At 43.0% G+C, this 17,512-nt stretch overlaps 3 protein-coding genes across 3 annotated transcripts; 1 reads left to right on the top strand and 2 right to left on the bottom strand.

The window, feature by feature from the left end:
• Positions 1 to 1,564: 1,564 nt before the first annotated feature.
• LOC118273264 (uncharacterized) lies at positions 1,565 to 3,442 on the bottom strand. The gene is made up of 3 exons (XM_035590156.2): positions 2,951 to 3,442; positions 2,488 to 2,567; positions 1,565 to 2,052 (listed from the first exon to the last, which is right to left on the bottom strand). The coding sequence occupies exons 1-3, from the start codon at positions 3,063 to 3,065 to the stop codon at positions 1,660 to 1,662; spliced, it is 588 nt and encodes a 195-aa protein (XP_035446049.2). The 5' UTR covers positions 3,066 to 3,442; the 3' UTR covers positions 1,565 to 1,659.
• Positions 3,443 to 3,689: 247 nt separating this feature from the next.
• Positions 3,690 to 9,554, bottom strand: LOC118273265 (optic atrophy 3 protein homolog). Its single transcript, XM_035590159.2, has 4 exons — positions 9,342 to 9,554; positions 5,074 to 5,245; positions 4,929 to 5,008; positions 3,690 to 4,559 (listed from the first exon to the last, which is right to left on the bottom strand). The coding sequence occupies exons 1-4, from the start codon at positions 9,417 to 9,419 to the stop codon at positions 4,212 to 4,214; spliced, it is 678 nt and encodes a 225-aa protein (XP_035446052.2). The 5' UTR covers positions 9,420 to 9,554; the 3' UTR covers positions 3,690 to 4,211.
• A 136-nt stretch (positions 9,555 to 9,690) lies between these two features.
• Positions 9,691 to 15,008, top strand: LOC118273262 (dynein intermediate chain 3, ciliary). Its single transcript, XM_035590153.2, has 6 exons — positions 9,691 to 10,196; positions 10,277 to 10,424; positions 10,657 to 11,436; positions 11,707 to 12,018; positions 14,333 to 14,437; positions 14,507 to 15,008. The coding sequence occupies exons 1-6, from the start codon at positions 10,000 to 10,002 to the stop codon at positions 14,699 to 14,701; spliced, it is 1,737 nt and encodes a 578-aa protein (XP_035446046.1). The 5' UTR covers positions 9,691 to 9,999; the 3' UTR covers positions 14,702 to 15,008.
• The last annotated feature ends 2,504 nt before the right edge of the window (positions 15,009 to 17,512 follow it).

Here is a 17,512-nt window from a genome sequence, read left to right as displayed (position 1 = left end):
CTCGCTGTTCCCTAAAGTACTATGTTCGGCTGTTTGTATGTTTTTTTTTTTTTTTTTTGTATGTTTGTTCATCGAATACTCCGTCAATTGTCGACGGATTTTCAAAATTCTTTTTTTGTTCGAAAGTAGATAGTTCTGAGGTGGTCCCATTGTCACCAAGTTAGGATCTGATGATGGGATCTTAGAGAAATCGAGGGAACTCCTCAAATATTATAGGGAACTATATAGTGATTTTGGTATATTCATCTAGAATTGAAGCATTTACAGTCAAAAAGTAACCTTTGAAGAGGTGGAACTGATGAAGAAGACCAGAAATGGCCAATGGAACTTCATACTCACATAAAAATCACAATAAAGTTATACTCCGTCAATTGTCGACGGATTTTCAAAATTCTTTTTTTGTTCGAGAGTAGATAGTTCTGAGGTAGTCCCATTGTCACCAAGTTAGAATCTGATGATGGGATCTTAGAGAAATCGAGGGAACTCCTCAAATATTATAGGGAAGTATATAGTGATTTTGGTATATTCATCTAGAATTGAAGCATTTACAGTCAAAAAGTAACCTTTGAAGAGGTGGAACTGATGAAGAAGACCAGAAATGGCCAATGGAACTTCATACTCACATAGAAATCACAATAAAGTTAATTAAGTGACTGTGACAATACAAATAAATAATTAATTGAGATAGAGAATTTTAATCGCAACTAAAAAGTGTGAAATAAAATACTTTTTAAAAAAAATAAACCGACTTCACTAAAAAAGTTAAAAATAACTTTAATTTCGGAAGGCGGTGTAACAAACAAATAATACCGAGAAATACCGACTTCCGAAATTAAAGTTATTTTTAACTTTTTTAGTGAAGTCGGTTTATTTTGTTACTTTATTTCCAAGTGGTGTAGTACGTGTTCGCAAATATTTGTGGGAGATATAAAGGTGGCAGTATTGTCGTTGTAGTTGGTATTATTTTGCACCGTGTAAACCACAAGTCGCACGCACACATGCAAGAAATATCATGATTCTCCATTTTTGTTGTTATTGTATGCTGAAGCTCCATCTATACATTATGTACGAACAGTATTTTCTACCAATAAGGTTTTCTGCGAAATGAGCTTCCTGAGAATAGACATTTCCGTGAACCGTGCATTCTGCATGGAGTAGCATCCTACTGTCCTACAATCGTAATTCTACATTACGTTCCACGCTCATTCTCCCATGCACAATGGTCCGGTACACAGCGAGCAGCCGCTATGCACCAAATAAGGAATATAGAACGTAATTTGTATGATCTGTCACTAACAAAATAAAATAATTTTATCGAGTACTGTGACAGTACCCACTTGGATATTGTGTTCCAGTTAGAACAAAACACATTATCTAGATTTCTAAATACAATTATGATGCTCATTATACAAACATCAGATACGACCAGTCACTCACTACTGTCAAATTGTCAACCACAACTCGCCATTAGTTACCCAAACACTAATAACACTAGGTAGGATACACATCTTTACCGAATTATCATTCGTGTACCACTGTTGTGTACGTAGCGCCGGCCCACAATGAAACATCTCCTTTACTTTATTTATCGAATATATTACGGCACGCTCCTTAATTTTGATAACAATGCGAACCTTCTCTTCGTAGGCTCCGTCGCAGTCACCTCTGAATGCTCTCCTCTGCTGATTCCTCCTCCTCACTGGATGACGACGATGTTGAAGAAAGCGTCGCCACTATTGTTGATTTTGCCTCGCTCGAGTGCTCCTCTGTGGACAGTAATGCCTTTGCGAACGTGGTCGCCGCCGCGGGTTCGGTCGTGACGTGCTTGGACCGGCTCGGCACCGCGGGCAGCGCCGGCAGCTCCGGCAGTCGCGGCGGCAGCCGGGGGAACGCGCAGAACACGGTGCAGTAGACGGCGGCGGGCCCGCGCAGCCAGCCGGCGCGCTGCACCAGCGCGCCCTGCGGCGTGGCGCGCAGGCGCGGCGCCGCGTCGTGGTCGCACACGCGCGCCACGTAGCCCGCCACGAAGCCGCCCGCGCACTCCGGGGGCCGCTGGAACACACCAACCATAGTGAACAACAATCATTACAATCCGATACTAGTGTCCAATACCCTCCCCGCCTGCCTGCAGGTCTAACGCACCGCGCCACTGTAAACCACAAGACATTATCACTTTTTACCGACCTCGAAAAAAGGAGGAGGTACTCAGTTCGGAAGTTTGTTTTTTTTATTTTATTTGTTCACCGATCATTCCACCATGTGTAATATTTTTAAAATCGTAACCGATTTCGCTATACTCACATTAAAAACTGCTAATGCGAATGCTAATGTTAAACAATGTGCGAATATTCAGAAAGTGCACATCCATAGGAGCAGCAGCCTACGTGTAGGTATGTAGGTATTGAGTAGTCAACATCGTGCGGGAGCAAATACAAGTGATTCCATAGTTTTGCTCGCGAGCATATATAAATACAAGAAACGACTTACTGGGACCATAATACTCCAGTCAGCCAGTCCGGGAAATAAATATGTCACAGCTAAGTGATAAGGCACGCCCCTTTGTGATCCTGTACAAGTAAAACAAATTAATTATATTCGAAGTAGTGTCTTGGAGTGACGGCGCGGGCTGCGCTCAGCATAACGGGACAATTACACCAGACCGCGCAGGACCAATTACTTATTACAATACTTTGTAGCGTATGTTGAATTACACCAAAATTATATAATTATGATTCGATTTGATATTATTTGTTTCAATATTCCGTAATATAAAGTGTTCAATATGGGGCTAAGCCGAACCGAATAAATCGCGGTAAAAAGAAATTAATGGGTGAATGAGTTATTTAAGAGTGACAGGTATTCTATATTCATGATTGAATATTAAATTAATCAGATTAATTTTCAAACTAATTCATTTATTTGAGTCACATGCGACCCTTGTAAGTCTGACCTGAATGAACATACGCGCAGGCGTCCTGTGCACGCACGAGCGCTCCCAGCCGCGCCAGCACCAGCAGCGCCGGCAGCGCCGACAGCCAGGCGCAGGCAGCCGCAGGCCGCAGCATGGCGGCAGCGCGAGTGGCGGCTGTCTGCTGCCGTTGTGTGTTATACTGCTGCCAGTCCTGCCGTCTGGCACGCGCCGTGTTATACTGCTGCCAGTCCTGCCGTCTGGCACGCGCCGTGTTATACTGCTGCCAGTCCTGCCGTCTGGCACGCGCCGTGTTATACTGCTGCCAGTCCTGCCGTCTGGCACGCGCCGTGTTATACTGCTGCCAGTCCTGCCGTCTGGCACGCGCCGTGTTATACTGCTGCCAGTCCTGCCGTCTGGCACGCGCCGTGTTATACTGCTGCCAGTCCTGCCGTCTGACACGCGCCGTGTTATACTGCTGCCAGTCCTGCCGTCTGGCACGCGCCGTGTTATACTGCTGCCAGTCCTGCCGTCTGCCGCCGTGTTATACTGCTGCCAGTCCTGCCGTCTGACACGCGCCGTGTTATACTGCTGCCAGTCCTGCCGTCTGGCACGCGCCGTGTTATACTGCTGCCAGTCCTGCCGTCTGACACGCGCCGTGTTATACTGCTGCCAGTCCTGCCGTCTGACACGCGCCGTGTTATACTGCGCCGTCCTGCCGTCTGATGTTATACTGCTGCCAGTCCTGCCGTCTGGCACGCGCCGTGTTATACTGCTGCCAGTCCTGCCGTCTGACACGCGCCGTGTTATACTGCTGCCAGTCCTGCCGTCTGACACGCGCCGTGTTATACTGCTGCCAGTCCTGCCGTCTGGCACGCGCCGTGTTATACTGCTGCCAGTCCTGCCGTCTGACACGCGCCGTGTTATACTGCTGCCAGTCCTGCCGTCTGACACGCGCCGTGTTATACTGCTGCCAGTCCTGCCGTCTGACACGCGCCGTGTTATACTGCTGCCAGTCCTGCCGTCTGACACGCGCCGTGTTATACTGCTGCCAGTCCTGCCGTCTGGCACGCGCCGTGTTATACTGCTGCCAGTCCTGCCGTCTGACACGCGCCGTGTTATACTGCTGCCAGTCCTGCCGTCTGACACGCGTTTTGATATACTGCTTCGTGCAACAAATTATTATCATCACCATGTCTTACGAGTACAAAATTATCTCTGCCATAACAAGAGCGCGTTACAAATTAGATAATAGAGCAATTTACTTGACTTAACAATTTAATATAGAGCGAGGGTTTTATATTTAACATTCTGTCGTTGGCGGTGGAGGACATTCTGGTGTTAGCGGAGGAGGACAGTCTGATGTCGGGGGCGGCGGGGGTTCTGACGTCGCCGCTGGAGCAGGCCCTGCATCAAGCTCGGCAGTAGGCTCAGGTAGCGGTGGAGATGATGATGTCGGTGGTGCAGGCTGCACTGGCTGGTCAGACGAGTCTGGCTGCGAGTCCTGCTGGGTCGGCGGGAAGCGGTCCGGCGCGAGGCGGCGCAGTGCGGCGGACAGCCGGTCGATGTCCTGCTGCTGCAGCACCAGCTCCCGCTGCAGCTCCTCCAGGGACACCAACAATGCCAGCCACTGCGATGCTTCCGCCAACACCTGAGTATAAAATTAGTCTGCATTTTAATTTTTTTCACGTTTGTGAACGTAAAATATTACAATATTTATCTCTTTAGAATCCTACGATAAACTTCCTAGTAGATTGATAAACTTACGGATCTTGTTATTTTCCGGTGACATGTATACCTTAAACTAAAAACCCAAAAAAATATTATTCATTGTACTGCCTGTATCGACCCACTGCTAGTTCAGAAGTTGGTGCCACAAGTACTAAACAAAGACCTAGTAGATATCTATGTACAATGTAGGCAAAGGTAATCGGTAAGTTATATTTTGTAATGGTATTACTCCCATTACACCTTAGAGATTCCACGTAGACGATTCTCAAGCTGTTATTAAATGAAATACCTTATCTTCTTGCTTGTTCGCTTGTCTGTTTACTTCGAAAATGACAATAAGCCCACCCACGCCGAACACTATCGCTTCACCTGCCAACAAACGGCACCATTAATGACCGTGTCCACCAGTGAGCAGCACGTGACGCTGTAGCTACCGAGGATGCTGGCGCCCGACTCCAGCGCGGCGTGGTCGGAGATGGGCGGCAGGCGGCGCGGCTGGCGCAGCGCCAGCGTCCACAGCCGCAGCCGCAGCTGGCAGGCGTTGAACGCGCGGCCCGTGCGCACGCACACGTGCCGCCGGAACCACGGGTGGTTCACCGCCACCGCCTGCGCACACACCAGCCAACATGTATTGTGTGTACTATTTACATCACCTGTCTCGCATCTCTCGCATGGGGTCTGATTCCCGGGTCCATCAAACTACTTGTATTGATGAGAACTTTGCACCGAGGAGTATAAGTGGCAAAACAGGTCTAAGTAGTTTTATACTAAAAAGATAAAAGTAATAATAAAAAATCTGCGTTAAAAAACCGACTTCACCAAAAATTAAAACTAAAAAGCACAAAATGACTTTTATAAGTACCTACTAACTGAGAGGTTAGAAGTCGAAGTAAACAAGAAGGAATTTGAAGTCGATTTTTAGGGTTCCGTAGCCAAATGGTAAAAAACGGAACCCTTATAGATTCGTCATGTCTGTCTGTCTGTCCGTCCGTCCGTCCGTCCGTCCGTATGTCACAGCCATTTATTTCCAAAACTGTTGGGCCTACATAGTTGAAACTTTGTAGGTTGGTGTATTTCGGTAACTGCTATTCGAATTTTGAATAAAAATTAATAAATTTAAAAATTAAAGGGGGTCTCAAAACTCCATACATCGAACTGATTCAAAAAAAAATTTTTTTCAGCTAACATATCCGTGATGGGTGTCTATGGATAGGTCTTTAAAGACAGTAAGGTTCCTAAAACCATTTTTCGTCAAAATCAGCCGTTTGAAAGTTGACGCTTCCAAAGTAGAAAAATGAGGGTCCCCCCCTCTAACTTTTAAAATAAGAGAGTGAGAAAACCTAAAAAAAATATATACTGTAGATTTCAACAGAAACTAACAACGAAAATTGGTTTGAACCAGATAACCAGATATCATTATTAGTTTATAGAAATGAAACATTTTCAAAAACCGCAAATTATAAAGTCAAAGTCAAAATTATTTATTTCAATTAGACCAGGAAGGCACTTTTGAACGTCAAAGCAAATATAATAATATTAATAACGTCAGTCTGTCGGTCAGTCCTCTAGTGAAGCTATTTGCTCGTTCCAAAGTGTAGATTCTTATGGAGAAGAACGAGCAAGAAACTCCATAGGTTACTCTTTTCCAATCAGATTCACAATACAATTTATGGTTACATTGTTTCGATTGCTTCAACTATGTGAGAACAATGTAAAACTAATATTTAGTCAAAGTGATAGAAAAAGAAAATAACCCTGAGGACAACAATCTTAATGCAGCCTGGAGCTGACCAGTCCCAGTTGACAGCGCCCGTTCACGAACATGACACGTACACCAGCACCGCCCAACTCAACCATGTTGCAGGGAATCGAGCGATCCAATGCCCGTGCCACCGCCAATGAGACCTTTGAGTGAGCATGACAACTCCAAGCTGACATAAATGCATTCTACTAGTCTAATACAGTTTTAGCTAATTACAGGGCTCTCACATTTACAATGATTGTATCTAATTTAACAGAACAAATTGAAATAACATGGTTTTATTATTACATTATTGAAATTACTTTATTTTTTCGTTACCCTGTGGAGCTGGACCAGCCTGCCTCCAAGCATTTTTATCCTCTATATAATCATTCAATTTGTAGTATGCTAATCTACACATCGTTTTTTTAATACATAATTTAAATTGTCTTTCATTTAGGTGTTTTATTTCCTCTGGAATTTTGTTATAACATTTAACACCGAATCCCATGAATGACTTACTTATAAGTTATAACTTTGTCGTTCATACAAACACTATGTATAACCAAGTTATTTTAAAACTTTTATATTATGTCATCTACTTGCTGTTACAGAACCCTTCATGGGCGAGTCCGACTCGCACTTGGCCGGTTTTATTATATTTCTTCAAACGTAGTTTATTAAAAACTAGCTGTTGCCCGCGGCTCCGCCCGCGTGTTGGTCGCTTTTCGCATAACCATATATAATTGGTCTCCGATTGGGGTGACGCCAACTTAAAATCAAGTAAATCAACGCTACCAAAACCCAGAAAACGGAGTCAATTTCCGCTGGCTCCGACTTTCCGAAATGTGTCCGTTCCAGTATCGGATCATCTTGAGCTTCTGGGCGTAACTCTATCGCCAACGCTAAACTTCGGTTCTTCTATAGAGTGATACAGGCGCATTGGCTGGTAGGAAGTTGAGAAAGGTGAGACGGTAAATCTCAACTAAGCCTGTACCAGGCGCAGGTATGTGATGGAGTACTAGTACCTTTGGGACGGCTCGGCTAGAACCAGTTGAAGTAGCTCGAGCGCACTTGATCCAAAAATATCGTAATTAATGCATACCTTGAACACAGAATCGCAAGAGGACTACGTTTCGGAGAGTGTGCAGGGGAACTGCACAACTTGATTCCCCTAGTCCTTTCCATCAACGAACCACAAGACAATAACGGCGAGGCGTCATTTCACGGTGGATATCCCACCCACTCGCACGATTCAAGCTTCTTTGTGCGAACTGCTAGATACTCTTGCCAGAGTCTGGTTTCCTGATTACAACCTGGGTGTCTAAAGCACCGAGTGACATAGGTTGCTTATGGGCAGACGTGCTCGACATTACACCGTTCACTTACCATCAGGCGAGATAGCGGCAAACGTCGGCCCATTCATATATAAAAAAAAAAAAAAAAAAGTAAAAACTTAAAATAATTACAGACAAGAGTAGACGATATGACAGTATAGGCTACTTCTAAAGTGATACAGGGATTACAGGGCGAGAAAGGTAGACAAAATCTCAATAATTAGTGATGAGTTAGTACATGCGAATTGAAGTAGTCAGGACTTTATCCAAATATACGTAATTAAGCATACGAATCCATCGAGCCTGCGTTTCGGTAAACGTTTCCGAAACCCGAAATAACGCATGACGCTCGAGATCAGCGGACAACCGAGATACTCTTCCAGAAGAGGTTTCTAAACACCGAGACAATGCATGGCGCTGCCGACATTACACCGTTTTCTTCTAGGCATTATTGTAATTAAATTAAAATAATTACGACACGATCGTATATTCACAGGTAAACATAAATATTTAGAAATGAAGAATTTTTTAACACAACATACGACCGAGAAGCAAACCAACAAATAGAACCGAATCAATTGATAGACAACTAACGAACGACAATGATCTATTGAACCCCATGGTAGTCATTGCACAACTGAGAATCTTAACACCGCGATGTAGGACTTATTTGACCAACGCCATCTATCGGCCGCGCGCACTGTGTTATTCGTTATTTTGTTACATTAAGATATATTAAGTTATAAAATTAAGATACCTACATAGTATATAAGTTTTGTGACTAATAGATATTAAATTGTAGTGTTAAAAAGTTTTGAAGCAGTCCTTAAAGTAAATTTTCAATTGGCCATAACTACTTTTTCCTTTAACCGATTTTGACGAAACAAAGTTTTGATAATGCCCCTAATTATATGTAATCTAACCGCATTTTTCAAATCCGTTGAGTAGTTTCGAAGTTATAACGTACCAGACAGAAAGTCCGACAGACAGACAAACAAAAATTCCAAAAATAGTTTTTTTGTTTCTGTGTCTCTTCTTTAGTTGCCTCCTATCAGTTGTTTGGAAAAATAATTAATGTACAGACATTCGATTTTTACTGTCTTTTTATATGTATTAATTAGTTTTAATACTACTTCGCCTTTCTCGTATACATATTATTATTAGGTGTGATAGCTGGAGTAACCAGACTTGAGATTACGGTTTCGAAACAAAGTGAAATTTTTATTCCCGTCAAGTGACCTTGTGCCATTTCCGTGGGATACTTTATTTAAGCGTTGGAACTCGTGCAATCACTCCGCCCGCCGCCCGCCGCCCGCCAGGCAGACTCTTACTGACTAAAAACAACCTCGTTTCTAATCCTACTCCTCTACCCGGAGCCCCGGTAACCCATTAAGCCTTCAGCGTGTGGCACTGGTTTAATGAAACTAGTCTTCGTAATATCTCCCTACCTGTGTTTCGGTGCCGCCTGCTTGTTACATTTTATTATAAGACAATGATGTCGCAATCACTGTACAACAAATGTATTTGCAGTCAGAAACAAAGTTGTCGCCGATACGATCATTCACGTCACGAGCATCTTACACATTATATTACACCCATTACACTAATGTCAATCATTGGGCACCTTAATCCGAGTAGCGATGGGCGCACTGAGCTGGCGAGCCAGCAGTGTGCCCAGCCGGAACAGCGGGAACTGACTCATAGCGCGCCGCCGCCTCGCCGCATGGGCATGCACGGGCCTGCATGGGCCTGAACGGGCGTGCACGGGCCTAAACGGGGCTGTACAACTCTGCAGCAGTAGCTCGAGAGATGGGCTTGTTTATATGTCACCGTGACAGCCGTCAGTTGTGACGAGCGCAGGTACGACTATTGTACTCTTTGGTGCATGTAAGTCACGCACACGCGACACACGCGACACACGCGGCCGGCCAACATCGAACATACAAGCTATGTGACCTATGGGCTGTATTTAATATACAGGCTGACTTTGAATTCGACGAATTCGAAATTAGTTGTATTATCACCTCCCGAAAAGAATACGTCGAATTCAAATTCAAATATAAATAAACACTACGGTCTACGACACTATATATGTGTCAAAGTATTTCTGTAAAGATTATAATTATACATTATGGAAAGTGTCTTTGGTACATATAATTGTCAGTGAAATTGTGTCCACATTTGCTATTTATTTATGTCTAAATATTTTACCTGTTTTTTATCTCACCGATACCATTGCCAATATTATCTGTGATACTTATTTATAATATTTGCCGTGGATTATGGCTTTATCATACGTTTACACTAAAAAACGTTGTGAGTTCGGACGTCAGATACAGTTCGCCATAGGGAAGACAGACATGTGCGACAGTATCGGCGTGAACAAGGTCGAGCACAAGCAGTACATCCTGCGCAACCCCGTGCACGAGCTCACGCAGCACACGCCGCGCTTCTCGCAGTGCGAGATCAACACCATTCGGTAAGTGCAGCGCCAGCGCCCCGCCGCCAGCCGCCCACCCGCGGCGGCCGCGGCCCGCACTCACCCGCCGCCTGTTGCAGCGCCGAGTACGCCAACAGTGGCGCCAACCACGCCGAAGGTGGCTGGCCCAAGGATGTGCACGTACACGACCCTGAGGCCACGCAGAGATATCGCCGTAAGATTGAGAAGGACGATGCTTATATCCATTGCGTCATGAACCTTTCGCCGGTAAGTCAGGTGAAGGCCACAGCGCTCCAATTTTTAAAGGCTACGTCCGCCCAGGAAGGTGGCATAGTGCTTAGAGAGCGTAGTGAGTCACCTAGGTTTTACGGTTACACGGCGGCCGCTCTCAGTAGTGTACTACCTGCTCACTAGGATCTAGGCACTAAGCGCGCCACCTGCCTGTATGTGGACGTAGCCTTAGAGCTCAGCGGCTTTACTATCGATTTACCTTTTACAGGGATTAGAGAAACTAGTTTTACAGAACAATGCAATCGAAATGTACCAAACCTACTACGCAGAACTAGCAAACATGCCAGCAGTAGAGCAAAACAGCTGCCGCACGGTGAACGTGTACCGCGACGGCGCAGGCGCCTCCAAGCGCGAGCGCTCGGGCTCTGCATCCTCTGGCCCTTGCCGACCAGTCAGTTCTATCTGCTGGCTGCCCGACGGCGGGTCGCGCTTCGCCGCCACGTACGTGGACATCGACTTCAATCGTGAGACACGCGCTCCGCTCGACGCGTACATTTGGGACGTGGACAGTGCAAACAGTCCCGAGACCACAATTTCTCCAGAGTGTCCCTTGTTGGACCTGCAGTACAATCCGAAGGATTCGCACATGCTGGCAGGCGGCCTGATGAACGGCGGTGTGGCTGCGTGGGACTTGCGGATGAAGGCCAACAAGCCGACGGCAGCGAGTCCCCCGCACGTGGCGCACCGCGACCTCGTCAGGAACGTCTTGTTCATCAACTCTAAGAGTGGCTTGGAGTTCTTTTCAGGCGGACCAGACGGTGTCGTCAAGTGGTGGGATATTCGCAAAATTGATGAACCCACCGACGAATTGATCATCGACTTAGTCAAAACTCAAACCGAAGTTCAGAGCATGGCCAAGTCCAACGGCGTGAGTGTGCTCGAGTACGAGTCTACTCTACCGACGCGGTTTATGGTCGGCACAGAGAATGGACTGGTCATAAACGGCAACCGCAAGGGAAAATCTGCGATGGATAAGTTACCAGCAAAGGTTCGTCCACTAAAGCGTGTCTGTACTCATTGTGGCTACTATTTGCAGACTAAACGACTAGTAAAAATTAGACAAGTAGACAACAATAAAAATATATTGTGTAAACTTACTTACACTTTATTGCCAATGAATATTTTAATAAGTGTACTTTTTTAGTACTTTTCCTGGAATTTCATTAAATGGGCGTGTTAAAATGCAGTTCCCTCGCGCAGGTGCGTGTCAATATCCAGTGCTTCACATTTGAATGATACGAACAATTAAATGTTTCAGTTTGACGCGCACGTGGGTCCAGTGTGGCGGGTGGAGCGCAACCCTGGCTTCCTGAAGAACTTCCTGACGGTCGGCGACTGGACGGCGCGCGTCTGGAGTGAAGAGTGCCGCGAGTCCTCTGTGATCTGGACGCCGCCCGCGCGCCACCGGATCACCAACGGCTCCTGGAGCCCCACGCGGGTGTCGCTGATGCTGCTGACGCAGTACGACGGCAACCTGTCAGTGTGGGACCTGCTGCGGCGCCAGCACGAGCCCGTGCTCACCATGCAGGTGTGCGAGGAGCCGCTGCTGACGGTGCGCCCGCACGATGGAGTGAGCATCTTTGTGAATCTCTACGCCTTATCTTCAGATAACGAAAAGTTAGAAAAGTTTTTTTAGAAGATTACGAGTACCTTTCTATCTACATCTACACTAATATTATAAAGAGGAAAACTTTGTTTGTTTGTTTGGTTGTAATGAATAGCCTCAAAAACTACTGGACCGATTTAAAAAAAATCTTTCACCATTCGAAAGCTACATTATCCACGAGTAACATAGACTATATTTAATTTTGGAAAAAAATTGGGTTCCGTAAGAAATTTGGATTTTTCGGACTGAAAAAAATCAATCAAAGAAGTTACTTATTTTGCGTACGCTGCCTAAACTACAAAAGATAGAACCATAAAATGTTATAATTAAATGTAGATCTTATAAATATCTACAAAAAAAATACTATGTCGAGTGAGGCACAAAAACCACATTTTTATTTAAAAAACTTGAATTTTTTTTTGGACTACATTTAAACGCGTTTATTTTACTCATGCTATTAATATAATTAATTGCCTTATCAAAATAAATTATTTCATCAATAAGTACAGTTTATGTTGATAATATTTGGTCTTTGAATGATTAAAATTGGACGTTTGGTTTTGAAGTTGTGGTGAAATTGAAGTAACCAAAAAGGGATGTCCAGTGGGTGTGTGGATTAAACAACACCCTCATGGTGTTGTTTAATCGGTCTTCTTAAAATCGATTGAAATCATACCACACAAAAATATGTATTTTTTCCAATGTTATATTGATGTTTTAAATTTTCTTAAACAGTTTTTACTCAAATAGTCGTTAATGATAATTGATATTCAAGTAAATCATAACTTTCAATTGAGAAAATATCTTTTAGTTTTATTTTAATGTCGAAATATCGTTTATTAATGACAAAATTAAATATATTTGTAAATCTTATTTCGTTTAATATATCATATATGTACATAAAAAAAAACAATAAACTCTAAATAAAAATATCGATTGCGATATTTGATCGATAAACATTTTAAATATTTTTTGGAGAGCTCACAAAGTATGAAGACAAGTTTTATCGATACACTAGAATGAGTCTAAAATCATTTGAAGAACTTTTATACCTTGTGCGCTGTAACAAGGTGCGGCTGACAGATGCCAGTATGACGTTGACGTCTCTCTTCAGGGATGGACATTAGAAAAATCTTTTGTTATCGCTATCGATACTCGCAGCATACATTTAATTCTTTTTAATTTTTTTATTAAATGTGTGTGTTATTTAGTTGTGCAGTCTAACTACGTGTATATACTTGTCAAAATAAATATTTTATGACCGAGCCCTGAGGTGTTTCAGAGTTTCAGTTTTACAGAACCGTGATGAAAACAAGGGTATATTAGTTTGTATATGTTAGATTAGTTAGATTTAGATCACCACGCATTATCAATGGCGTCGGAAATGTCTAGAAAAAATGCCTACTACATATTTCTGCTCAGATAATGTCACTGTGGTTTGGGCAGAGAGAGTCGCGTCTACAGTAGATTTACCCACATAATTAAAGGTTTTTTAAGAATGCTAATTGAACTATGCACGATATTCGTTTTTTATTCCAAAAAAACATCGACTACCTATCCATCGTAGCAGTATATCCCATCACTAAACACGTCTTTTGCTTTACCTTATACGCATAACACTTTATTTTTCATTCTATTAGATTTTAATTAAAGACTAGAACATTCCGGTTGGTTTTAATTTAATTAACTACGCTTCCGAATGATTTGACATAATACGAATGTGGTACAGCTAAAATACTAAGGCATAATTTTTAAATCGCAGCAACTTTCAAGAGTGATACGAAACGTTACTGAATCTGTCAGCCGCACCTTGTTACAGCGCATAAGGTATAAGCAATCTGAGAACCTGTATAACAAAGCAAGATACAAAGTTTCGGAAAAGCATTAAGCCGGAATTAAAGTTGCGGTCGACCGCAAACTACTAGCGCGTAGTGTGTATAGCAACCGTCCGGCTGCCCGTCAGTCACACCGCAGTGCTGCGAGTCTCAGTATATATTGTATAGTGTATGGCTGCGAGTCTCAGTATATATTGTATAGTGTATGGCTGCGAGTCTCAGTATATATTGTATAGTGTATGGCTGCGAGCGACCGCAACGGTTGAGCGGCACGGCAGCCGCATGACAGTGCGTATAAATACTCATTTTTTGACTGCGGCTAACCGGACGGTTGACCGCATTCCGGCTATCCGCATAGTGCGTACATACCCTTAGATTGTGTCGGCCATAGCTGTTGATTGACCATTCAATAAATGTTTACATGTTACATCACCGGCCCGCAGGGCGCGCTGCTCACGTGCGGCAGTCACAAGGGAAACATTTACCTGGTGGAGCTCTCGCAGAACCTGGCCATGAGCGACAAGAACGACAAGCACCTGCTCACCGCGGTGAGTGTGTGTGCTGTACATGCACACGTATGTATGTACACGTGTGTGAGTAACGGTGCGTCTGTGCAGGTGTTCGAGCGGGAGAGCAAGCGCGAGCGCATCCTGGAGGCGCGCATGCGCGAGATCAAGCTGAAGCAGCGGCAGGCGGAGGGCAGCCCGGTGCACTCCGCCAGCGAGATGGAGGCGACGCTCGGCGACCGAGACCTGCTCGAGGCGGCGCAGGAGTTCATGCAGATCACCCGGAAGGAGTTCGCTGCACTGTAGCGGCCAACCGAAGCTCAACTTTGTGGGGCTGCGGCCATACTTAGAAATATCTTTCCGACATGCTACCGTTACCATGGCAACGCATTCACCTTATTGCAAGTTACATAATATTATTTACTACGCTTGATACGTTTGTAAGTGTTTTAGTGAATACTTTAGATAGTTAATGGTATTGTTATGTATAATTGTTAGAGATACTTGTTATATTAAGTATTTTTAGTTTTTAATAAATAAGTTTATCTTTACTTGGATAATATTATTATTAATGTTTAACATTTTGGCATCAATACATATATTTAAACAGTTATATTGTATTTGTGTTATTCATGTAGGGAGCACTAAGAGAGAGGATTTTGGCAATTCTCGTCCTAAAGTGATAAAGGGGGGGGGGGGGGAATGACGTTTATAAACTCCTGACATCCATTTTGAGAGAAAAACTTAATAAGCATATTGAAGACAATAATATCATGTCTACCTCTCAAAATGGATGTAGGAATAGGTCCCGTGGTACTAAGGAGCTTCTCCTCATTGCATTGTCCATTTGGCAACAGGTTCGTAAATCTCACAAAATTTGTCCACATGCTGGATAGGATATAATAATAATAATAATAACCCCACCGACGTATCTCTACGTTGTCGACGTGGTGGGGCTTAAGGGCTCTGGTCCCTAGTTTTATTTTGACTGGGGTAGGAGCCCGACCAAAAGAGATACAACCCAAGCCAAGGTTGCATACGCCGAGGGCTGCGTGGCTAAGGGGGTGCTTAGTCAAGAGTATGCCAACTCTGGAGACCGGGGGACCTCCAGTTTTATTTACCCTTGCCACAGTGAACGCAGGGCTCTGCTGTGGTCGACCTGTTTTGTCCCTAGCTACTCGTGGGAATAAGAATGATTACAAGATCCAAAAATAAAAGTACAATGCAGGCAAAGGTGCCTCCAACAGATGTTGAAACATCTACGGCGTCATTGTCATCCTCTCCGAGGTCCTTATTCTCATCAATCACACCATCGTCACTTTCATTCACATCACGTTCACTCAGATCATCTGTTTCATCAACAATATCAGTAGACGTTGTGTCGGAGGCTACTGCAGCCAACAACCCGACACCCGCTACTGGTACAAAAAATACGCGTAAAAAATGGAGCAACGAAATGAACGAATTCATTTGGCGTAACTATCTTATCATCACAAATTTAGAAACTGAAACAAATGCTTATTTAAACGCACTACACACTAAATTCACTGAACAATTCCCAAATATGTTAGTTTCAAAGCAGAGGATTGGCGATCAAAGAAGAGCCATTGTCAACAACAAGTTACTACCAACAACTACACTTGATGCAATTAGGTTAGAAGTACAGACTCTTTTACTAACACAAAATCAGACTTTATCACATCAACAACATTTTACACAAAATAATACATTAGAGCACATGCAAACAAAAACTAGAATGAAATGGTCCAACGAACTGAATGAAACCCTTATTAAATGCTATTTTGAAGTTACCAAGATGGAAACAGATATGACTATTTGGCGTAAAAACCTTAGAGACAAATTCATAGAATATTACCCTCATTTATTACACTTATCAGAACAACGCATATCCGATCAGAAACGAGTAATCATAAACAATAAAATGATCTCTGAAACACGATTACAGATGATAAAAACGGCAGTAGAGCAAAAATTACATGAAAGGGATGTAACAGTTTTTCAAAGATCGAATAGCCCAATCTTAGAACAAAGTACACATTTTACACATACACAACCACAAATAAATTTGGAAAACACTCACAGTTTAGAAGTAGAATTGCAGGAAGTAGATTTTATAGACGAAAACTTACATCAACAACCTAATACTAATAACACACATACTGTAAATTATGAAAGAGACCCTGAAATAGACGAACTATTTTTACAAGCTCTGCAATACTACACTGATACACACCCCACAAATAGATGCTATATACCCAAACAAAGGACTTCAAAAAAACTCGCAAAAATAATACAATACGTTGATAAAGTAATATTGCCAGACCATGTTCTTAGAGATATAGATTTTAACCAACTACAAACAATCATATATAGCGCCGCGTGGACAGTTGCTAAAGTAAATGGAAGTAAAATTAGCTTATCATCTGCTCAGGACCGAAATAACCCCCGAAGCGACCGTAAACCTAAATGGCAAAAAAGATTAGAGCGTAAACTAGAAGTAATTCGATCTAAAATAGGTAGGTTAACATATTATATGCAGGGCCACAGAAGTAGAAAACTAGAAAGAGAAGTAAGCAGGATAATAAGAGATTATAAGACACATACTATACACGAAGAACCAAACATACAACTTACACACTTTTTAGATACACTCAAACAGAAACTCACAGTAATTAAAAGTAGGTTAAATAGATATACTAAATGTACTTTACGTAAAACACAAAATAGTCAATTCAGAAATAACGAAAAGCTTTTTTACCGAACTTTAAAACAATCAACAACTAACCACACTACGTCAAATAACACAGCACATACAGTATTTCCCGCTGAAGAGGACCTACGTCAGTTTTGGGCAGGAATCTGGGAAAATCCTGTATGCCACAACACTCAAGCAGATTGGATAAAAACTGAGGAAATCAAATATGATAGTAGTCCACAAATGCAATTCGAACAAATAAATCCTGAAACATTTCACGATGCCCTCAACAAAGCCCACAATTGGAAAGCCCCAGGAACAGACCATATCCATAACTTTTGGTATAAAAAATTCACTACAGTTCACCCTCACTTATACAACCATATTAACAATTTTATTGA

The sequence above is a fragment of the Spodoptera frugiperda genome, chromosome 1 (genome assembly GCF_023101765.2).
Source record: "Spodoptera frugiperda isolate SF20-4 chromosome 1, AGI-APGP_CSIRO_Sfru_2.0, whole genome shotgun sequence".
NCBI lineage: Eukaryota > Metazoa > Arthropoda > Insecta > Lepidoptera > Noctuidae > Spodoptera > Spodoptera frugiperda.
The sequence above is the reverse complement of the archived record's forward strand: the minus strand, read 5'-3'. Positions and strand labels throughout refer to the sequence as shown.